The sequence below is a fragment of the Carlito syrichta genome, unplaced genomic scaffold (assembly GCF_000164805.1).
Source record: "Carlito syrichta isolate Samal-C Ts95f unplaced genomic scaffold, Tarsius_syrichta-2.0.1 Scaffold154360, whole genome shotgun sequence".
NCBI lineage: Eukaryota > Metazoa > Chordata > Mammalia > Primates > Tarsiidae > Carlito > Carlito syrichta.
In genome coordinates, this window is record NW_007098456.1 from 126,520 (window position 1) to 151,778 (window position 25,259).

Below are 25,259 nucleotides of genomic sequence, written 5' to 3' on the forward strand. Positions count from 1 at the left end.
ACAATGTTTCCATTAGAAATTAAAACTGATGTTCTTAGAAAAGAGGATCTAAGTTTCTTCTGAATAAAAAGCACAGAGAACAAAATCCTGAACCTCCAAAGATTCTTATCAGTGATTAGTCCAGCTCTCATTTGACACATGAAAAAATTTAGACCCAGGGAGGTTGGGTCTTGTTCAAGGAAGGTCACACAGCAGACCTAAGCAGTGCCAGGTCTAAAACCCACCTTTCCTAACTCCTGCTGTCTTTGTCCTTCCTTCTAACCTGCCCTGGTTCTCCAACCCCAAGTACTAAAGTTGTTAAGGTAGATGTTACTTTTAAAAACTGAAAATAGTTGTTTTTATGCCATGACATTTTGGTCCAATTGGAACAGCAGAAGAGTTCATGGAAAATATCATCTATCTTGATTACACTGAAGAAAAAATTAACTACAGTTCAACATCTGCAATATGATACTTACTTTTTCTGTGTTTATAAAATTTTAGTATTTCATAGAACTTACCACACCTGTGAATTCTGACTTCCCTTACCTTGTACAACAACTTGGTTGCTGGGCACTAAGATCTGCTGTCCATCCGTAGTCTGTGCATACTGCAGAATTGTCGTGCCCGGCTGTGTGGCGGCTGCACTGGTCATGGTGAGTGTTTGCAGCCCCTGCACCCCATCCGTACCATTGTTAGCCAGCTGTATTGCTCCTCCCTGGGTAATGGCAACTAAAACCCAATGGATTTTATGGTTACTAGTTTAATTAATACCATTTGAGACTTTAAAACACACTTAGTCCAATGCAGGCTAGTTTGTAAGACAACCTGGGAGAATTACAGCAGATCATCACCCAGAATCTGGTATACTCAAACAACCTGTTGCTCAGGAAACCTACGTCCAGCTTCAACAGTAGAGATGTACTCTATAAACGATACTATTTTTTATTATAATAATGCCTGTGAACAATTTTTAAAAAACAGGTCAGAAAAGTTATTTCTTTTGAAGTAATTTGGTTCTGAGGACGTTGCACTTCGTGATTCCTTCATTTTAGCATTAGTGTATCAATTGTTTTAGTATTTGCTGCCCCACTAGTAAATTTCTTGAGGGTAGAAAATGTGATTTTTCTACTCTACTTTCATGTACTTGGCAAAGTGGCTGGTACCCAATAAATCGTTGTTTTAAAGTGTAATTAATAAAGCAGTTCATCAGTGCACTCTATTCCCTAACTCTTCTAGATAAACCAGTTTTGATAAACTGTATCAAAAGACCACTCAATGAAACAACAGATATATTCTATGGAACTTAGTTATCAGAGAATCCATCATGGAATTTACAATCACAGCTCAAGAGCATCACTTAGAAAAAAATATTTCACTCTCATTTCTTTTTTTGAGTTGGAGTCTCACTCTGTTGCCCAGACTGTAGTGCAGTGGCCTTCCGCCTCAGCCTTCCAAGTAGCTGGAACTACAGGTGCGCGCTACCACGCTTGGCTAATTTTTTGATTTATTGTAGAGGTGAGGTCTCGCCAAGCTGCCCAGGTGGGTCTTGAACCCGCGGGCTCAGGCAATCCACTCACCTCAGCCTCCCAAAGCGCGGGATTACAGGCTGAGCCACCGAGCCTGGCTTTCACTGTCATTTCTAAGTTACATACTCAGGCATTCTCATGTTGGATCCTGTGTGTTTATATCATAACTAACCACACTCACCATTCATTTGTTACAAAATGAATCAGTCAATATTTTCTCATGCTAGCAGGCATTCCACTTTATAAAAAACAGAAATAACTTTTATGTTACACTATATTAAAAAGTTAATTTAAAAACAGATCATTATTGTATGTGGAAGAGCCAACCTTCTGGATACCAGTGTTGAGCTGGGTGACTGCTTCTTCCCCAGACAGTTCTCCCTGCTGTGGTCAAGCTCTCCAGAAAGAGAAGGCCCCAAAATCACAATATTACATGTAAAACTGCACAGTGGATTTGGACTGAATAAGAAAAAAGTAAACAATGCAAGCAAGTCAACATGTCTAACTTAGACATGTTACTATCTGTTCGAAAGGAATTAGTTTGGAGTCCGTTGTTAGTCAGCTCTGGGTAATGAGAATATCCTGAGTCATCTGCACATGAAAAATTGATTATCCATCGCTTAATCAAGAAATAAGAAGAGTTAATGACTATGGTGTGATTAGTTTAGCAAAATGATACTTGAGGAAATAAAGACACTGGCACGTACAATCTATCCACTTTAGCTAATCCCAGAAACTTTACTTATCTTAGACATGGGGGAAAAAATGGAATAAGAACTATTCTAAGACTAATTTTGCACGATTACTTGAAAGAATCAGAAGATCAACAGACTCAAACCACAATTTCTTTTACAGAGTTAATAAACTCAACTGTACTTAACACACCACTTTCTTCTTGGTACACAGCAGTGAACTCAAAGTGGGAGGAAGGAACCAGTAAACCATGTATGAGATGATTTCGGTTCTAGTTCAACTTCCAGCTCTAATCTGCTATTTGAACCTGTTATCTCTTCTGTAGAAAATAAAAGCTGCTGATTCCAGCTATGAGGTACAATTATAATATCAAATGAGGTTAGGTATATAAAAGTACTTTGAAAACTGATGTCTAATCCTATTAAACATGGTTTTTCTCTAGAGTTTTTATCAATACTCTTCATTATTCCAAACGGATGTGTGGCAGCTTTCTAAAACCAAATTCATTCAAACAAAAATAGACTAATAAACAGATACAATTAAACATAAACTCAGCTGAGAATCTGAGCAGTCAGAATAAAGAGGCAATTGTAAGTTGTAGTTTTATTTAGTGAAACACAAAATTCAAGTTCAAAGTAAAAGATCCATGTTTTCCTGTTAGGAGTAGAACCCCTAACAAAACTTTACTACCTGGAATAGTGAACTGAGTAATGGATCCATTTAGTATAAGCATGAATACATGAGCAACCATGAAAGGAATGCAAACAGATGCATCTACCTCAAGGGCAACGAGGAGAATGTGCTTTAACTCTGTCCCACTCATGAAACAGTCCCACTGAGGCCCTGCAGAAGGATGTCAAATGGCAAGTCTGAAACAGTGGCAATGTCCTCAGTGTTCGTCAGCAGAAGCATGTTTGAATACAGATTATCTTTACTCAGAAGCACGATGGAACTGTTACAGAAAAAATGCATATAGCTATATGTGCATGTCTATACCTATGGTTATGAATAATGTCAGCTGTCCCTGTGTAAAAAAGCACAACGACATGTACACAATAGTATGTGCACAATGGAAAATAACTGAAGAACATGCTCTTACTACTGGGGACTTATAAAAAGGGTTCTTACTTTTCACTAATATTATAAACCTCCAGTATTTTGATTTCAGCCACCATATATTCCCATTTTTTTTGAGTTGGAGTCTCACTCTGTCGCCCAGACTGGAGTGCAGTAGCCGCTCCCGGCCACTGCAGCCTCAACCTGCTGTGCTCCGACAATCCTTCCAAGTAGCTGGAACTACAGGCACGCGCTACCACATCCGGCTAATTTTTTATTTATTGTAGAGATGAGGTCTCACCAAGTTGCCCAGGCGGGTCTCGAACCCGCGGGCTTAGGCAATCCACTCACCTCAGCCGCCCAAGGCACGGGATTACAGACTGAGCCACCGAGCCCAGCATATATTCCCTTTTTAAGTTAAGAAACATATATAAATGTTACTGTATATGTGAGTATTTATTATGTTACCTCTTAATAAAAATCAAGAACAACCTTAAATCAGTTCCATCAAAGTCATATGTGCACGTACAGAGAGGACAAGGGGTAAAGATGATGAATACAACTTTGAAAACTTTAATATATTAATCTCTTAAAACTAGCGATTTTCCACTCCTAGAGGAGTCGGGCGCACCAAATTTGGCATCTAGAGGGACAGTGGTACTTCTCTAACCTTTACATCCCCTTTTCAGATTCGGATAGGCCGCTTTCCTAAACAGCTGCTTTCTAGTTTAAGTGAGAATCCGCAACAGAGAGAACCTCTCTGACTGACAGGAGCATGTTGTATTCCTCAGGTACGCTGAAGTGGAGGAAAAGTAAAGCGCAGGCATCAATGTCTTAGAACATAAATCTTGAATAACAATCTGGATCTGAGTCTATCAAACTGAAAACACACACACACACACACACACACACACACACACACACACACACACACACAGATATACCTCTTTCTCTCTACCACAAAGAATTTAAGGAAAAAGATGACTGAGCTCATTGAGCTTAGTGGGCAAAAAGTTTAGTCAAAGATATTTCCTTCTACTTACTCTTAGAAATTTCAGCTTTGGGGGAGCTAAAAAGTTTGCTACTTCAGACTCTGTTTTTAACACAGTTGGATGCAAATTAAGAGTTAGGCAAAACAAAGCCGAGCTGGAACTAAAAAACTAGTAACCTGGGGGTCAAGCTTTTATACACATTTCTGATACGGATTATGGTACTAGAAAGCGAATGCAACCTAGGAGTTTCAATTTGCAATCAGGGTGGGGGTGGGGACTATATATTGGGCAGTGGAATGTTTAATGAACAAACCAAAATGAAGAGGCCAACGATAAATGAGGCACTCTGAAAGGCCGAGGAACAGGGAAAGGAGGGACAAGTGCCTTTGAGCAAACAAAAGCAGGATTTCAAGGTACTTCCTAACAGATTTAGGTGAAGACAGGAGGTAAGGGAGAAGAATAGAGACCTAAGTACCAGATAGAGACATCAGAGAAATGAAAATGCTGATAATTTTCCAGGAGAAAGCTTGGCTTTCTGTGAGCCAAAAATCAACCTGTCTTGCTAATTTCAGCAGTCCTTGTGGTTACATTATCATAACTCATTCTACATGAAAAGAAACATCATTGAATGCGCTGGCAGACTACAACCAAGCCACCCCACCCCACTTGAAACATCAAATACGAAGATTTTAAAGTTCTACATTTAGAAAAGAAGACAAACTGCTAAAGTGAACAACAGTGAGACTGCTATTGGCCTTACATCCAAGTACGATTGTTTGCTCTGTCTGAAAAAAACCCACGTTCTCCCTTAACACACACGAGAACTAAAAACCAGGGTTTTGATTTGTGGCTCAAAAAACTTCTGACTCTTCATGCATCTGCACTAAACAAGGGAACACCTAAAGGTTTACACACCTGAGTGATCCTGACTAAAACTTGGAGGAAAAGAAAACGCTTCCATCACAGACCTTTGTATCTTGAAGAGGAAAGGAAACACAATAACGGCAGCAAGACTGAGAAAAGACTGGGTGCTTGCAGATTCCTTTAACGAGAATGCAGCCATTAGATCTTCTTCTCACTTTTAAAAACAGACATTGTTGATTACTCACTATACTGTCCACTGCTGGTTTGGTAAATCGGAGTTGGCACCGTGACAGTAGTGATGGCAGGTGCTGAAGTCTCCTCTTCGGACTTCTCTTCTTCAATCCTTGGCACTCCTGGTGCATCAGAAGATAAGTCATTCAAAATTTTCCTAAAAAAGTAGAGAGCTAGATTAATTAAAAATGTATGTAAAATTTACTGGCTAACTACCAGTAATCATAGTGAGAGATCAGGAAATTGGCAGAAAGCTACCAGTGCTGAGGACAGATGTTTACAATGTGTAGTTACAAGAGTAAATGAAGGGTCAGGGGCTGACCTCTATGTCAAAAGGAACTCAAATAAGTATTTTAATAAAAGATTTTCTTTAACCTTCCTGAATGTAAGGAAAGGCTGAATGTGACACACAATCCAAGTGCAATTAAAGAAAACACTAACCACGAAGACTACATTTAAAAAAGTCTTCTGTTTCTCAATGAACACCAAAAAAAAAAAGGGTCAAAAATCATCCACTAACTAGGAGAAAACATTTACATGTGTCACAGATCAAGGGCCAATATCCCCAACATATAAAGAACTCTTAAAAATTAAGGGGGGGGAGCCGGGCTCGGTGGCTCAGCCTGTAACCCCACGCCTTTGGGAGGCTGAGGTGAGTGGACTGCCTGAGGCTGCGGGTTCGAGAACCTGCCTGGGCAACTTGGCGAGACCTCATTTCTACAATAAATCAAAAAAAAAAAATTAGCCGGGTGTGGTAGCGCGCACCAATAGTTCCAGCTACTTGGAAGGCTGAGGCGGAAGGATCGCCGGAGCCATCAGGTCGAGGCTGCGGTGGCTGGGAGTGGCCACTGCACTCCAGTGTGGGCGACAGTGAGACTCCAACTAAAAAAATAAAAAAGTAAAAAAAAAAATGAGGAGCCGGGCTCAGTGGCTCAGCCTGTAATCCCACGCCTTTGGGAGGCTGAGGTGAGTGGATTGCCTGAGCCCGCGGGTTCGAGACCCGCCTGGGCAGCAAGACCTCATCTCTACAATAAATCAAAAAATCAGCCGGGCGTGGTAGCGCGTGCCTGTAATTCCGGTTACTTGGAAGGCTGAGACGGAAGGATAGCCGGAGCCCAGCAGGTCGAGGCTGCGGTGGCCGGGAACGGCCACTGCACTCCAGTCTGGGCGACTGAGTAAGACTCCAACGCAAAAAAAAAAAAAAAAAAAAAAAATGAGGGAGGAAAAAAGACCAGAACTTCATTTTTAATGTCTCAATTCTCACACTGGTAAAAATGAAAATAATGCAATGATATATCGTTAGCAAAGTTATGAAAAAAACAGATATTCTCAGTACATGGCTGCTGGAAGTGTAACACTGGTATTCATGACATTGACAGAAGGAACTTGGCAACATCTAAGAAACCACATGTACTGATGCATCAATTCCACTTTCAGGAATTTTCCTTACTTCTGACAGCACAAAAAATACACCTGCTGAAGGTTGTTGACAGCAGCACTGTTCATAATTGGAAAACACTGGACACAGTCTGTGTGCCCACAGAGTGGGTGAATAAACTACAGTACATGCGAATGATGGATACAGCACGGAATCTGAGGTTAAAGAGTTTAGACCCCCCTAAGGGTAGGTGGAGAAGAAGTGAAAAGGAGAAAAGGGAGAGGGGGGCGCTAGTAACTTTGCTTTGTTGTACAATTCTTTTGAAATAGTGTTAAATGTTTCACGTACTAACAACAAAAAAACTAAGATAAACTTTAAAACAGAACACAAAAATGAATGAAATATACCATATTTCAAATGAATAACCTAATCACAATGAAGAGAGAAAGACCCGACCCAAGTAATTTTTGGTATCCTAAATTTATAACACGAGTCTGAATTCTACATTTAGCTTCAGCAGTCTACCAATGCTCCGTCCTTTTATGTTACGTTATAATTTTATGCCTTTGTTTTTCCAATCAAATAGGGAAAAAGGAGTTACAACCAAAACTATAATAATACTGGCTTTTTTATTACGTATATAATTACCTTTACTAGTAGTAAAGAAAATTTATCTCTCTTTAAATACTTTCATTTCTGTTCATTTCCCCCTCTGCAAATACTCCAAGTGCTTCTTGCCAGAGCATCTCACTCCGTTCTCCATGGCTTTTTACCCGTTGCTCCCATTTTCTATCTGTTTCTGTTCCCCATTCTCAGTCGTTTTCTCAATCCTCTTCCAGTCTACCAAGTCTCTCAATCAGAAACTTGTATTAGTTTGCCTGTTTATTTTTAAAACTCCTATAAATGTACTTCTATTTCCTATTTCTAAGATTTGTTATTGGTGCTTTTCTACCTCCTGTTCTTCCTGCAAAGATACTTTTCTTTTATCTTTTTTCAAATGAGAAACGTAACTGGTCTAAACAGCTTGGAGCAGGTCAACAGATCACATGCTTTGGGAGGCTCTATTATAGAGCCATATTTCTGAAGCTTCAGCAAGCAAAAGTAGTACTTAGAGAATAGGTTAGAGCTGATGCCTGAGTACCCACTCTAGAATCTAACCTATTAGGTGTGGCCCGGGGCCCAAGAATTTGCACACCAAACCAGAGGCTGGTTTGCAGTCAAGTCAGTAGACCACATTTTAAGCAGTACTGGATTCTAGAGCGATGCTTTTCAAACTAAAGACACAATTCACATGTGAGTCATAAAAACAATTAAGTGTGGCCTGGTGCAATGTCTCATGTCTGTAATCCCAGCACTTTGGGAGACTGAGGCGGGAAGATCTCTCGAGCCCAAAAGTTCGAGACCAGCCTGGGCAACATAGCAAGACCTCATCTTTACAAAAACTTTTTTAAAAAGTTAGCCAGGAACGATGATATGCACCTGTAGTCCCAGCTACTTGGGAGGCTGAGGCAGAAGGACCGCCTGGCCCAGGGGGTCGAGGCTGCAGTGAGCTGTGACTGTGCCACTGCACTCCAGTCTGTGTGACAGAGACTCCAACTCAGACAAACCAATTAACCAACACGACAGAACAACAAATAAAAAATAGCTGAACAGCACACACGAAAAGGGTTTAGTACTGCTTTGTGTAACTTTTGCTTCAGCTGTCTACAGGTGTATATGTACATAAGTGAGTATGCACACATATGTAGACACGAATATAATTTATATATGTGTGCATTTATGCATATGGAAAATATGCATCTGCTTCTTCGTTCAAGAAAAAAAAATTTTAATTTTAGAATTAAATCTAAAGACATAGCTCTTACTGGACTATGGTCGGTCAAAAGAGTTTAAAAGCTACTAGACCTACAAATAAACCTCCTCTTTTGCATGCCCATACAAACATATGAAGTGATTATTCTTAGTTTTCTCTTTATAGTTTTTCAAATTATTGCTCTCTAGATCACCTTGGCCACCTTCCCTGGGTACAGGTCACTTCCTGGAGTATCAAAAAATATTCCAGATGTAGTGTGAGTGGTAGGAGTAATTCCCTCCCTTAATCTGGATTCTAGGTCTTTGCCAATGTAGCTTTACAGTGCACTGGCTTTTTTGACAACCATATTGTATCAGTAATAATTAAAGAGCATAATTATCTTTTTCAAATGAATTCCTAAGCCAGAATCTTATAAGTGAATAACTAGTTCTGTTTCAGACTCAAGTTCAGAAACTTTACGATGATCACTATCATTTCATTCTATTTGTTTTTACTTCCCTCGGTTGCTGTGATCTTTCAAAGTACTTATGCTCTCATCTATGAGGGTACTTACCCCTTAGGGTTCTGTCATTTGCAAATTTGATAAGCATGGCTTCTATGCTTCTCAACTAAATTGCTGGTGAAAATAAGTCAAATGAAACCAAGTAGACAGCCCTTCAAGAACATCCCTGGATATAAATCAATCACTATAGAAGTGGGTTGTTCCAGTAAGAATCCATCTTGTATTACCCTTAATCTCCGTTTCTCCAACTTTGCAAGCATATTTTAAGAACTGTATTAAATATTTTGACACAGAAGGTAGGGTTTCAGAAATGTATAAACTTGAAACAAAATGACAATAACTCAGTGGGAAAGTTTGATTCTAGAGGAAGATACCATTATCCTTCATGATAGCAGTCCTTTCTCTACGTGTGTGTGGTCTCATGGCATCTTTCACTTGATTATTAAGGTTATTTAAACAACCTTTGCTAAGATTTAAGTCTGCATACCAACTAAAGCAAATAAAAGATTTTTTTCTAGTAAAGAGCTCATATTTTATAAGGCCTACAGCTAAGATATGCTTAGAATCTATACAGAGAAGTGATACCTGGTTAGATTTGCTTCAGGAACATGAGATATACTCCAAAGTTAAAATTTAACACTAGCTATATTTAAAACAAAAGAATTATGAGTATAAATCTGTACAGCATATACCTGATAACATAAACTTCTTTTGAGTTACCTTGACAGTAACTCAAGGTGAAGACATGAGCAGCTAACTGGTTTTCTGACATCTCTCTACCTGCAACTTCTCAAAATCCTATTCACTTAGAATCCTTAATTTAACTGTAAAGATAGAGAAAAGGGTTGGTTTGGTAGCCAAGTAAGTGGAGGAAAAAAGAAATCAACCATTGCTTTGAAAAATAAGACTATACATACATAGAATTAATTTAGACTAACAAAAAGGAAGACAATTATGAGTTTGAAGTTTACTGAATTCTGAAGTAAGTTTATTGAGATTGTGCTGCTGCCCTTTCTGAAAATATTGACTATGAAACTAATTTCTACATATTTTTTTTATTTTTTCTGAGTTGGAGTCTCACTCTGTTGCCCAGACTAGAGTGCAGTGGCACGCACCCGGCCACTGCAGCCTCGACCCGCTGGGCTCCGGCGATCCTTCCGCCTCAGCCTTCCAAGTAGCTGGAACTACAGGCGTGCGCTACCACAACCGGCTAATTTTTTGATTTATTGTAGAGATGAGGTCTCGCCAAGTTGTCCAGGAGGGTCTCGAAGCCACAGGCTCAGGCAATCCACTCATCTCAGCCTCCCAAAGCGCGGAATTACAGGCTGAGCCACTGAACCTGGCTCAATTTCTACATATTAAAAAAGGTTTGAGTCTACTTTGGAGACAAGGCCGGACTAGGCAACCAGATAATTGAACATAAAAACTATAGTGAGGTATCCCTAAAATTAGGTGATGTTAGCAAACCATCGCCCTGAGACAGCTATTAAATTAATAAGTAGTTATCTACTAAGTACCATAGCATAAAAACAGTTTGCAAATGTGTGACTAAGTAGGTAAATGATATAGCCTCAGAACCGGCTTATAACTAAAAACTGCTCTAACTGTATCAAGTGTACTCCAAATTTTTTAACAGAAAGGCAGGAGCCAGCATAGTCTACAAAAGCAGAAACAAAAATGTCAGAGTTTATTCAGGACTGCTGTGAATAAGAAATGCTCTGAATTCCGTACAATAAGCTTCAATGTATTTGGGACAGTAACTCAAGGTGAAGACATGAGCAGCTAACTGGTTTTCTGACATCTCTCTACCTGCAACGAGCCAAGGCTTCCTGCATCTTTTATTCTACTGCACTCCATACCTGTAGGAAGGCCTCCTGGAAAGAATTTCCCTTCGTTTCTGGGAATCAGTTACACTATCCACTGACTCCTGTGAATCTTCACTTTCTGCAATTGTTGAAATCTGAAAATAAAGAAGAACTTTATCTTGATAATCAAATTTAGTTCCCAAAAAATTTTAAGAAAAAGTCAAATACAAAAGGATATATAATCCTTGTACATGCTTCAGTAGAAAAAAATCATTTTTTATGGAGACAGCCCCATCAACCACTCTCTCCCCGCTTTACTTGCCCTACAGACTTAAGATGGTATCAGAGAGCCTGCAACAGCTGCAGCTTAATGTTTTTCAGGACTCCACATAATCAATCCTGAGCACATCAGTGTCACCTGTCAGCTTTTCCTTATACTGGGGGTACAAAAAAAATGTATACACATTTTAAGAGACGTTTGCTATAAACAAAAGTGTCTGGACGCGGATGGTGACCATTTCGAGCACCTCTCGTAATGGCAGAAGTCAAACGTGATTTGCGTTCATCTTTTGTAACTGGTATATATTGAGTATTACATTTTAATATCATTTTTTCCGTTCTTAAAAGGCACTTTTCTGGCATCCTCTGTATTTGTTGGGATAAAGGTTTTTGACATGAAGGGATAGGATGAATGACTAAACATGTGATCACAAGTCTATACAGTGACTGTAAAGATACTTCCTTTAACTGCGTGAGCACGTATGAATGCACTTACAATTGTGTCAATAAGACTGGTGATCCCTCACCACTTCCCCAACAGTTGTTTCCAGCAAATTAGAGAAAAAGTCGTCTTCTACGTGTATATACGTTTCAAAGTTGGCACTCTACAATTATTTTTAAACAAAAATTCAGGGTAAAGAACTACGTGTTTTGGTAAGATCCCTAGATTAAAAAGCAATGAAGGCGAGTGAATAAAAATTTCACATGGGATATTAGTAATAGAAACTGTAATTTATTGATAACATACTATGTGCCAGGTGCTACGCTAAGCACTTCCACCGATGACATTATCTGATCCACACAGTAACACAGGCGCCAGACGAGCACAGTACTGCCACATCCATGTTACAGACGGAAGAGCCAAAGCACACAGAAGTCAAGGAACTCACCCAAGAAACTGAGCCAGGAGGTACTGGAGGCCTGCCATTACTTAGCACCTCTGCCTTAGACATGCACACCAGCCACAAACCCTGGAGGTTCTAGTCGCAAACCAGACCATTCCAGTTTCGAAGGAGCAGGTGGTGGCCCCTTTAGGCATGTGTAGATTAGAAGAATGTTTGTCTGTGTTATGTACTCTGCCCAAGTTTCTCTGGTCCAGCTGGCAGGAGTTGTGCTCTTTCCTCAACTGAGTGCACACAACGCCGTCAAACTGAGAAGTCTACTGAGCCAAGACAAGGTCTTGTGGGCTCGCTCCATGTCAAAACATATGGTAACAGCAGTAAGAAAAAAACGTATGCAGAGGGAGCCCATGGGTTCTGGAGAGTGGGTGTTCACTCTGACAGGGCTTTGTGCTAAGCATGCTCCCTCTAAAGTGAAACTGGGGGACTCTAGCAACTCTTAGCAAAATATACCTATAATCAAGTAATGTGTGCCCCATTCAAACACTTTAAAGTCTAGAAGTTCAGCCTGAAAGACCTAAACATGATGAATCCGGAACTGACCCACTAGACAGTCTCGGCACAACTTTCTCACAGATGCAGAGCAGATCCGGAACTAAAAAAAGGATCTCGCGAGCGTCAGAAATCCAAGGAACAGCAACAAGACAGCTCCAAGAGGACAGTACTGTGACAAGTGTCATTTCCCGCGTCTGCTCAGCCCATCCACGGCTCCTCCTCTCTCTGCCCTGCCCCATCCATACCCCCTCATCTTAAAGACACAGAACAAGCCGGGCTCGGTGGCTCAGCCTGCAATCCTGCGCTTTGGGAGGCCGAGGTGAGTGGACTGCCTGAGCCCGCGGCTTTGAGACTCGCCTGGGCAACTTGGCAAGCCCTCGTCTCTACAATAAATCGAAAAAAAAATAATAATAATTAGCCGGGCGTGGTAGTGTGCGCCTGTAGTTCCAGCTACTTGGAAGGCTGAGGCGGAAGGATCGCCGGAGCCCAGCAGGTCGAGGCTGTGGGGGCCGGGAGCGGCCACTGCGCTCCAGTCTGGGCGACGGAGTGAGACTCCAACTCAAAAAAAAAAAAAGAAAAAAGACACAGAACATCCCTTTCTAGGGCGAAACTCATTCAGGCGATACTGAAATAGGCCACAAAAACTACCTACAGGATAGTTTTGAAATAAAATAATGCTGCTTTTTATCTGTGATCTTTCTTTCTTTTTTTTTTTTTAAACACAATGCCTCTATGGCTCTTAAGTAGAAAAAAGGTTGTTCTCTGATCTAAAAGATTTTGTCAATTCAGACAGAAGAAATTCACTTATTACTATTTAGTGCTTTTAACTTTTCAAATGTTTAAGAGAATTCAGAACTATTCAATACCACATAATGCATGTAATATTTCCTCTTTGGAAATACTATCTGAAGAGGAGTAAACCATGAGCCAACTCCTACAGTTTCTCTCAATCTGCCATAGAATGTGCCAACACCAAGAATGGAGCCTAATGTAAGCGATGGACCTTAGGGGATTATGATGCGCGAATTTAGGGCACTTAATTATAATACAAATGCACCACTCTGGAGGGGTATGCTAAGAAATGGGGAAAGCGGGCAAGCCCCCTGGGTCCCCTCCCACTGTGGGAGCTTTTCTGTTCTCTCAATAAATCCTGCTTTCAAAAAGAAAAAAGAAAAAAAAATGAGGAAAGCTATGCATGTAGGGGGCAGGGGGTATATGCGAAATCTTGGTACCTTCCTCTCAATTTTGCTGTGAACCAGAAACTGCTCTTAAAAAAACAACAACACTAGATCCACATTTCTGAGACTAATAAAAACCCAGTTTATAAAAAATTATCATCATTCAATAGATTAAAGTAACCATATGAAAAATGATATCCCCACTGTAAGGATCAAATACTAACATCACATTCCAGTGATAGAACCCATTCCTTTGGTCCTCATCTCCGGTCACTCCTCTTACTGATCCTTCCAGGTTCCTCAAATTCATCTTTTATTTTGATCACTGGTAAGTCAAGAGATTTTTTTTTCTCTTTTAACTTTTTTATTTTAAAGGTGTGGGGTGCAATTCAGGGTTAGAAATTTTCAAAGAGCCAAACTACCACTTGTACACATAAAGCTTTAGATCTGTATTTCTCAACTTTGGTTTGTTTAAAACGTATACCAACTCTTTGTAAGGGTAGAAAAACTACTTTGATTACCAGAAATTTCAAAATAAACTACACAGTGACTAGAACCAAATCAAAACAATGGCTAATATTGGATGCTTTCTTTCGTTCTTTCTTTTTTAATGTTATTTTAAAGATGTGAGGTGCAATTCAGGATTAGGTACATAAGTGGTCATCATATAGGTGAAGTTTGGGTCTCCAACTGATCCTCACTTCACCTTATTTCGCCTGATTTGGGTACCCTTATATTGCTATATGTCCCCCCTCCCCGCCATTAGATGTTTTCTAAACCTTTACATGGTCCCCTGAAACTTAAGTACTTTCTCTGCCTCACTTCACTCAAACCTGATCTTCATAAGACTCGTGGTTAAGATAATATCTACTCATTGGATCAAGAAGCTTAGTAAAAGTCGACAGCAGTGATCTTTAAACTTTTTTGATCTGCAGGTATCCTTTATAAATAAAACAAGTTTACATAAGCGTGTATCTTATTTGTAAATTTTAAGTATATTAATTATATAATAAAACAATAACTCTTAAATAGGATAAATATGAATATTCAAATTTAATTTCTACATCTCTTAAAGATAAACCATTTACTTTTTCATAATGAGAATGGTCTAATGTAATGCGCTTCATTAAAAGTCACTTAATATTTTAAAATAGTCATTCAGAAATCTGACTCTAAGCTTGGGTTTTTCGTAATGTGATTTAGCACCTGCTTGTGTTGAGAAAGAGAATTCATGACATGTGGATAACAAAAGTAAGTACATTTTAGGCTGTGCCTATTAAGTAAAAGCATTTTTCATTTCATCCACCAATTACGCAAGCTTCCAGTGAGATATATCTGGTGCATTTTCTTCTCCCTGGCTTTAAGTCAGTTCACTGCATGCTAATAGGAAGGTGTTACAGTTTCATACATTTATTTGGGTCGGAGTCTCACTCTGTCACGCTAATAGGGTGTTACAATTTCTTATCTATCTATCTATCTGTCTATCTATCTATCTATGTCAGAGTCTCACTCTATCGCCTAGGCTGGAGTGCAGTGGCATGCTCACAGCCACCTCAGCCTTGACCTGCTGGGCTCAGGTGATCCGTCGGCCTCAGACTTCCAAGTAGCTAGAACCACAGGCATATGCCACCACGCCCGGCTAATTTTTTGATTTATTATAGAGACAAGGTCTCACCAAGTTGCTCAGGCTGGTCTTGAACTCTATTACTCAGGTAATTCTCGCACCTCCACCTCCCAAAGTGCTGGGGTTATAGGTGCAAGCCACTGTGCCTGGTTTGAAGCCTTTGTTTTAAAGCTGGCTAATTATAAAACAGCAGTTAGAACTTAGGTGGCCATATTAAGTTTTAACTATAAGCATGTAATTAAATTCATGTATTTATTTATTTGCTTGCTTGTTTATTTGAGTTGGAGTCACCCTCTGCAGCCCAGGTTGGGGCACAGTGATGTGCTGCTCTGGCCACCATAGCCTCAACCTGCTGGGCTCAGACGATGCTTCCGCCTCAGCCTTCCAAGCAGTTGGAACCACAGGCGCATGCCACCACATCTGGCTAATTTTTTGATTTATTGTAAAGACGAGGTCTCGTCATGTTGACCAGGTGGTCTTGAACCCATGGGCTCAGGCAATTCTCTCGCCTTGGCCTCCCAAAGTGCTGGCATGACAGGCATGAGCCACCACGCCTGGCCACCATTTCACACTTTCAACAAGAAAGTTCAGCACCGACTGAAGTTCCAGAAGACTCTGAACAGCTTAGAAAACTTTCTCTTTCTTAGAAAGCAGGATGTATTGAGAGGACAGAAAAGCTCCCCCAGTGGGAGGGACCCAAGGAGGCTGCCCAGAAAACTCCCTATCCAAGGTCCTAGCAGGGCTTGAGCATCGAGCATCGAGGAGACACACGCACACTTCAAGTCTCATCTCCAGCTGCTCTGCTCCTGGCTTATGTGGCTCCAGTCCCATTTTCTCCTCACTCCCAAGCCTGGGGACTGCGTGGCAGGCCCTTTGTGGCCTGAAGTCTGCTCACGGCGTTCCCTGAGTCGGACACAGCAAGCACCCCCTCCCCTGCCTCCTTCTCCACTCCTTTCCCCCCGGTTCCTCTCTCGGCACTTGCCTTCGTGGATGCACTTTCCTTTCTCACAGCCCATCTCTCTTCACAAGAACAGACGGGTACTATCTGATCACTGTATCTTTCTTCGCACCTAGAACAGTGACTGGCACACAGCATGTGATCAATAAACATCTGGTGAAGGAATGGATGCCATAACTTAAAGTAACGTAAGCCATAAGTCCTCGGTCTGGCACATTTAATCTGCACTGTATTGAAACATGGTCAAAACTAAGGAAGGAAAAGTCAGGATGCCACTGCCAACCCCTACACATTGTGCAACTCCCATTATTTTTGTGAAGCTTCTCAGTGAATCTGCGATGTGACACATATATGGACAAAATTAGGATACCAAAGTCAAGTCACATATGAAATATTAGTACAGCTTAGTTTGTACTATATTTAGATTGAAACATATGAACAGAAGTTCTAGTAACTTACTCTCACATCAAGAGAAATGCACCTTGTGCATTTTGGAAACTTGTTTCAGAATACTAACAGTTCTCCATCTTGAAGTTTGAAAGACCATTCTTCTCAGTGATCATCTCTTCCTATATAAACTACTTCTACTTCTGTTATTAATACTAATCACTACTAATCAGTTAAAGTGATTATTAAAGTTGAACAGATTCTCCATGGTTTAGGCCCTTTGAAGAAAAAAAAAGTAGTGCATTTGTGTCTCTATTTGTAGAATCCAGGGTTCAAGAAGTTCAATTTTTCTTTCACAAATATGTACTCCAAATTAATAAGCACAGCTCACCTTAATAGAAAAATGTGTCCTTTAAAAGATGAATACATATCTCTATAAAGCTAATGGTATATAATCCCCATATTCAAATTATGTTGGCCCAGAAAAAAAGATTAAGAACCTAATCAACAATTAAATATAATCAAAAATTGTAATCCTAGCCAATTTTGTAGCTATAATCTTAGTAATCTTCGTGTATTTTTCTTTTTTTGTAGAAAGACCTTCTTCTATAAGTGAAAAAGAGAGAGTACAGGTTGATGTCCCCAAGGTCGTTTAAACTGGGTCTGAAATCTCCATCTCCTGACTAGCAGATCAAGTTTGTTCCACTATTATCAAGAGGAGGACATGGGGTAGAAAATTACTAATGGCGGAGTGTGGAGAATGGCATGGTCACCATCAATGGAATAAAAACAGAGGCAAAGGACTACTGCTCAACCATTGCGATTTCACAGAAATATCAAATTCCTAGGTTTTGGTAAATGGCCAACACCATCTCCTACTTATTAACAAATTCCACGCCCAGTACCTTGTGGAAATTCATACAACTTGATGATTTCACACAAAAACATTTCTTCTTTTTATCCCCCACTCAAATGTCTAAGCAAATCAAAAGCACAAGAACAGAATGACAGAGGTGGGTAACAGCAGCTCAATGGCTCAACAGCACACAACGGCTGACAAAATCTAGTATGAGGACATTAATAGAATGCTTCCAGGACAAAGAGAGCACTTCTCCCCTCTGTAGACGTCAATCAGGTCTGGTTACCACACTCCAAGGAAAACATGACAGCTCTCACCCAGAAGGAAACAACCAGGACAGGGAAGGGGAACCAAAGTTAAACCATTTGATAAGTGGCTGGGAAAAAAAATAGCAGTTTGTTTAGTCTGGAGATGTTCTTAAAAATGGGAAGTGTGTGGGCGATGGGGAGGAAGCAGTTCAAGAGAAAAGAAATTAGACTTGCTAATCTAGTTTCTGAGACTAGAACTGGGATCACCAGGTAAAAGTTTTAGAAAGATGGGGAAGAAAATATCAGTAATCACTCCTAATTGCAAACAGATTACACCTCAGGAGAAACAGAGTCTTTTCTGAAAGAGTCTGTATAATGCCAGATACCATTTAGAAGAGGGGAGAAATGCTACACAGGAGAATAAGCAATAGACTAAGGGCCAGGTAGGTAACAAATACGATCTAGAAGATCTCTTAAGGTTTTTACTTAAACCTTTAAATTCCATGTTCATAGAGGAAAAAAGACAAAGACATAAAGAACAATTTCTCACCTTCCTTTCTAATAATAGTTCTCTCCGAATCTAGGACCTAGGACTCACCTGTGTTCCGGAGAAAAGTCTTTTTAAGTCCTTACAGGAAGACTGTGAAGCAAAAAATATGAAATGGGAGGCTGGGGTTATGGCCTACTTGAATGAATGTTCAAGTATTTTTTTTCTTTCTTTTTTTCAATAAGCTCAGTTGCAAAGATCTATAGTGCTTCTGGTTTCCTAAAGTTAAGCAGAGAAGTCACCTCCGGAAGTCTATGGTGACTTATTCCCCTTGGATGAAACCGCATGGAACGATCTCTCCAAAGAGTAAGATAACATGCACAGCACAGTCCCTGACCCTTTAAGACGCACCTCCTGAATACATTATTTCAAACTTAATACTATAACTGGAAATTTCACAAATGCTTCATGTGATCTCTAAGTTCAAATAATATCTTAGGTAAGGCTATTAGTTAATTCTGGATCAAGGGTTTATTTCTTTTTCAACCGTAGGTTTAGAATATTATGCCTATTATTTTTGTATCTCAATTTTCCTTAACTGAGGTATACCATCCTTATAGTCTCTCCCAAACATTTCCACTTTATCCCATGTACTTAACCATTTTCCTTCAGAAGTTTAAGAAAAAATCATTTTCTTTTATGTCTGTTCTTGTGCATATATGTTCCTATACATAAGGTGACTACATACAGATGTAACACACTGCTTCATTGTAAAGTAAAACAGACTCTGAACTAGATATGTACTTATTTTCATAACTCATGAAAGGAGAGAGATATGGCTATAAATAACAGTCATTCAAGTAGATGTAGAACATTTTACACACATACCTGAACTGTCTGGACTTGTGGAGACTGAATAACTGATGGCTGGGCCGCCTGAATAACTCCATGGACTTGAACCGTTTGCCCATTGGGCAGCTGAACTAAAGTTACAGTGGGAGCAGATGACGTTGCATGAGCTGCTGGCATAGATACCTGCGGTGTTGAACACAGAAAACATCACCATCACAGACACCTCCTCGGGAGAACAAATGTTCAATATTAAATACCTTTTTAGGAGCAAGAATGTGAACTTGTTGCTACACCAGCATTTCACTGATAGGAAATAAACCAATGATTAAATATTCTTTAAAAAACAAAACTACAAAGAGAGTCAAAGAACTACAGCCCCCACCCTTTTCAGCTCTTCCCAAATGACCAAAAGCAACAGCTATTTTAATGTTCTACTGACAGATTAAGTAATTCACCCAAGGTCCACGGAAATACTAGCCTGGAAGAAACATACAAGTTTTCATGTGTTAAGTCATGTTCCAAAATCTAATTGTTCTCAAACTTAGGGTAAACTGATCTACTAAGGCTAGAATTAAGGCAGCTTGTATGAGTCAATCAATATCCAGGTTGGAAGCGTCCTTAAATCACACATGTCTATCAGATGCTATTTACTGTTGCTATTCTTGAACACGTTCAGGGATAAGAATTTTACTTATTTTCGCGTATTAGCTGAATAGTTAACTGGGGTCTACATGTCAGGAACAATGTTAGAACTGAAACTACAAAAAGGACCCCAACTTCCTTGGGGTCTCTGACCTCAAGAAAATTACTGAGGTGTGTATGTGAAAGGATGGGGAAAAGAGACACAAGTAAACACAAGTCAGTGCAGTAAGGAGGTCTGCACCGTGAAGAGAGAAACAGACATACTGAAGTTACCCCACCCAGTCTAAGAGGAAGGGGGCTACCAGGGAAAAGCGTGAGCTTAAAACAAAGAATAAAAGTTGGCTTACAGGGGAGAGGCCCAGGACTTCAGAAGGAGGGCCGGAGTGGCCAACGCAAGAGAAATGGCATCGCAAGCAGAGGGAGAGCCGGTGGCTCAGCATGTTGGAGCACAGCACCTGGAGCACGTTGGTGTGTGTTACAGTGTGATGCAGAAGCAGGGGAGACACAGTGGTGGGCAGGGGCTGCGTGAGCTAGCCACAGAATGCCTTGTGCATGTGATGTCAAAGAACTTGCATGTTGTCCTGAGGTACTGGGGAAGCCATGGAGGACTTCTGAAGCCCTGAATATCATGGTGAGGTTTGCACTTTGGAGAGAGCACTTCAGTGACCGTGTAAAAGAGACCTATGTCGAAGGGAGAAAAACCTGATGGAGGGAGACCAACTAAGAGAGCCTACACAGCAGTGAAGGTGAGATGACGAAGGCCAAAAATAGAGGAATGGCGGTCATAGGGATGGAATGAGAAGTGATTTGGTGACAATGTGGAAGCTGGCTAGGAAGGGCTTCATGCATGACAGGTCCAAAGAGGCGAGGAGAATCCCAGATGACCACACACACACGTTTCATGTCCGAGACGACGTTGTCACCTGAGAACATGCAAGAAGTAAGGACAGGTTTTTGGGTTACTGGGATTTTCATGGAAGATGCTGGTTTTGATTTGACACCTAAATCTGCAGAGATGCTTAGCAGGCAGTGAAGGGCTTGACTGTGAAGACTGGGGGAACGGTCCCTACTGAAGACAGGCCCGGGCCTCCCGGTTAGCCACGTTCTCACTGGCCACCGCAAATGTGGTCCTGGACCACCTGCATCACGAGTCACACAGGCTGCCCTGTTGGCAAAGTCAGAGTCTAAGAGGACCCAGTGACAATCTCCCCTACACTGAAGCTGGAGAAATATAACCTCAAGGCTATTCAGAGGATCTTATCCCAATTCCATATAAATGCTCTTCTAATGTGTGAGGCACTTAATGATCTCTTCCTCGAGTCTTCTCTGGGGTAAATAAAACAGACTAACTGAATGAATAATTCCTTTTCTACTCTGATCTTTCTACATAATGGCTTCTCTCTGTGTATAAAATATAGATATACAAAAATAAAATTCCATTATATTCTTTCCATTTGTATAGTATACTATTGTGGAAACAATGTTATCTTTAAAATCCATTACAAATATCTTTCTACCATTAATAGTCTTCTAGCCTGTTTTAAAAGACTGTATAATAGAAAAAATTACATAATTTAATAATTTTCTTATTATTATATATTTAGGTTTTCAAATTTGACATGACAAGAAAACTACAATAATCATCTTTTTTTATCAGTATTTTTTATTATGATATTGTGGGGTACAGTTAAGGGTTAGTATACAAATATGCTTCGTTCAGGCACCCTTGTTGATAAGAGGTGTCTCCCCATAATATTAACTTAAATCTATAAAAACTTACATTCTCATATCCAAACCAACAGTTTTTTTTCCAGTTTAAAAAAATTTCTATAAATTCTAAAAGTAAAATAAGGCATGACATTAATGTTTTAGATTGACTTTCTTCCCTTTCTGTGTGGCTGGATTTGTTTTTTCCATTCATTGAACAAATCACAATCATCTTGGGTATGTCTGACCATTTTATTTTCCCAGTATTTAAAGACCAACATATCCCGCGCCTTTGGGAGGCGGAGGTGAGTAGATTGCCTGAGCCCGCGGGTTCAAGGCCTGCCTGGGCAGCGAGACCTCATCTTTATAATAAATAAAAAAATAAAAAAATCAGCCAGACGTGGTAGCACATGCCTGTAATTCCGGCTACTTGGAAGGCTGAGGCGGAAGGATCGCTGGAGCCCAGCAGGTCGAGGCTGCGGTGGCCGGGAGCAGCCACTGCACTCCAGTCTGGGCGACAGAGTGAGACTCCAACTCAAAAAAAAAAAAGTAACAGGAATCAGAACTATGAGAGGAAATTATGTCAAAAACGTATGCTGTATGGGAGTTAAGGCAACTGGATGAGCAAATGAAAAAACTCTGTAACCGGGAATAAAGAAACTTAAAATATATACATAAACATATGCTAGCTTCCCTGCAATGCAAATCTGAGCCTGCCTCTCCCCTTTCAGTACCTGGGGCTAGAGGGCTGCCTGATCAAGCTGACAACTGAACACATGCATATGATTTTGCTCCCTCCTGAACCCCCAACCACCGTTCACAAAACAGATTTCCTTTTTGCAGGAAAAGCCACACAAGCGCAAGAGCATGGAAAGGAGGTCAGAGCAATAGAGCTCTGGAGGCTGGAAAGCAGATGGATGAATGCTAGTGGGAGACCCCAGAAGCCAACTCCGGAGCTGGAGGTGGGAGAAGCCTGCTAGATTCTAGCAGGAGATCAAGAGGCTCGGGACCTACTACACCCTGGAAGGTGGCGCGAAAGAGACTGAAAACAAGGAAGGCTGACTGAAGGTTTTTGGAAAAGCACTTGTATCCTCTCCTCAGCTCCCTGTGGAAGAACAAAACAATACCATCATGGAAAAAAATGGGAGTATTATTCCCTGGAAAGAAGGTCTCTTGACTGCCCAGCAACAGGCGCTGCTTCGACAGGTGGGAACTTCAACCTCAGCCCTCTTCTTTTCTCCCATCAGCAGGGGACTAATGACGCCCTCTCTGGGGAACCTGACCAACACCAGGGGGAAAGACCTACAAGATCCTGGCATCAAGACCACCACCATCAGCCTAGAGTGAAGCGCGCAGCTCACACAGCTGTGAGGCCTCACCCGGAGCTTCCAACACAGCTTTCTGATTCCCTACGTTTAAACCTGAGCAGGCAACCACAAATTGCCAACATTTGAGGAAAGCCTCTCACATCTAAGATGGAGACCCAAACAAATCGAATGTGTGTGTGGGGGGGGAAGGCCATATGGAGGAAAATTCATGGTGGGAGAAGAACACTTAGATGAAAAAAAGAAACAAAAACATTTTATTTAGTATTCTCAGAGATAAGAAAAAAATAATGCCTTTGTGAAAAACAAATAGGATATTATGCAAACATAAAAGGACTTCTCAGAGAAAAAAATAACTCTTGAAAACAGGACAGCAGTAATAAAAGAAATTCAGCAGATAGGCTGAAAGGGATTGAGGAAATCTCCCAGAAAGTAGCGCAAAAAGACAGAAAACAGGAGGAAAAGATGAAAAAGCAAGAGAAACAGTCCTAAAGGTATAATACCCAGATATAATCACAAGGATCCTAGAGTGAAACAAGAAAAAAAATTATCCACCAAATAATTTAAAGAAACTGCCCAGAATAAAAGACACGCATTTCCATGACAAAAGGGCCCCCTGAATACATAGCAGGGCACAAAAAGTGATCTAAACCAATGTCTACCATAATGAAGTTTTGAAACACCATGAAAAAGACATTTCACAAGATACCAGAGATAAGAAAGGAATCTAATAACAACACAAGAAAAAGCTGACTGTGGATCAAATCTTTTAAAACTCCAAAAAAAAAAAAATTACCAAGAATTATTCACCCAGTTAAACCTTCTCAAGAAACCACTGAAAAACATGCTTTACCACATCAAAAATATAAACCTCACAAAAAAGACAATAGAGTGAAAGGAATTCCCAGGATGACACCACAAAACAGACTTAGAGGACAACCCAACCAGACAGAACAGAGTGACCCAAGAGACAGCCATGTTGAAGACTGCCATCACCAAGACACCAGCTGGCACTGCACCTTCTTTTGAGCATAGGGCAAAATGGAAGAGTCCAGATTCTTCTCTGTGTCCACATTGCCCTGCTGTGGATCCTGGCTCTCCCGGTTACTCCTACAGCCTGTCTCACCTGAGTACATTAAATGTATTTGGTTTTGTCTTACTCCTGAGGGCTGGCGGTGGGCCCTGGCTATTGCAGGAGAAAGCAAAGCAGGCCACTCTTGACTAGCCTTGTTGGAAACCCCGTGTCTAGCCTATCCTGCAGCTTAGCCAGACACCCCAACTGTGATGAGCCCTCTATTTCCCATGAGTCATTCTTGCCCAGAAACTTCCTAGAACTTTTAAATTCCCAGGGAAACTGAAGCTAGAGGTTCTGCTAGAATTATGTTCTCCTGGGAGTCTTCTTCTGAAAGAGGTCATACTCTTATGTAGCATGTTTATATTTGTCGTTTGGTTTTTATTTTAATCACCTTTCTCACTCATATCTATGTAAACAATTGTTAATAAAATATTTGAAGGAAATATATAAGAATAAAAAATAAAAAGAGAATATACCCTTAAAGATAAGATGTTTATGACAAAGACAGAATCAGGAATTAAAACATACAGGAAGTAAAAACTGCTATCACTGTCAAAATTTACTTACATGTCAATTTATTTGCTTATCCTGTTAGTTAGCTTAAGCATATAGAAACTAAGGCTTTCATATTATCTGCACTCACATGCAGAATAGAATGACATTAAAAAAAGTTGTTGCAGCCAAGATTTTCCTCTCTTGAAAGTAAATCAATTTACTTATCAGTTAAAAACTAACTAGTTCTTGATCATGTCACTAAAAATACTAACTTAGTGTTTCACAAAACACTATGCTGCTATGTTATTGAACTAATACTATCATTTTTCAACATTACTGAGTAAACAGAAAGTTTGATATTCTAAGTACATCTCTGCTCTGTACATCGCTGCAATGAAAACTAAATTCTTTTGGAAACACAATCCTCTTGGAAGAGACACAACTTGGAGTCTCTCCATGTCTTTTATACCTGGGCTAATGTGGCAATCTGTGGCTGGGCTTGAACTGTCATTTGTTGGTTCTCAGCTTCCGTTACAGCTGCATCTCCACTCTGCTGGTTCTCTGCTCCAGATTCCATGGTCATTTAGTTACCTACAATAACATGGAAGAGTGTTACAAGCACTACAGTGCTTTGTGCTTTCGTGACTTTCAAGGCAAATTGCGAGTTATAAATAGGTATATGTGGTGGGTTCCATTAGCAAATGCACTCAGAAATCTAGTTAACTACAAGGTAACTGAATTAATGTCAAACTTGTCCAAATCTGCTGAGCTTATGTAAAAGTGCTAGTCCCTTCAAAAAAGAAAAAGGCCTTTCTTCTCCCTTGGTTGTATCTTCTCAATGGACATCACCGCACCTAGAAAAAAAGAGGAATTCCTCTCTTCCACGAACCTCTCCTATTAATGAGGA

General features: G+C 40.3%; 1 protein-coding gene across 3 annotated transcripts in view; it reads right to left on the reverse strand.

Annotated features, from left to right (window-relative positions):
* CREB1 (cAMP responsive element binding protein 1) overlaps nt 1-24,944 on the reverse strand; it is a 46,177-nt gene extending 21,233 nt beyond the window's left edge. For 2 of the 3 annotated variants that reach the window (XM_008050922.1, XM_021709031.1), the window contains exons 1-5: nt 24,822-24,944; nt 19,145-19,291; nt 10,897-10,997; nt 5,359-5,501; nt 529-711 (exon numbers count right to left, since the gene is read on the reverse strand). In XM_008050922.1, coding sequence (XP_008049113.1) covers nt 529-711; nt 5,359-5,501; nt 10,897-10,997; nt 19,145-19,291; nt 24,822-24,935 — 688 coding nt within the window. In that variant the 5' untranslated portion in view covers nt 24,936-24,944. Of the gene's footprint in view, nt 1-528; nt 712-5,358; nt 5,502-10,896; nt 10,998-18,367; nt 18,410-19,144; nt 19,292-24,821 lie in introns of all 3 variants that reach the window. The other variant, XM_008050921.1, reaches the window with a different exon arrangement.
* Between the last annotated feature and the right edge of the window lie 315 nt (nt 24,945-25,259).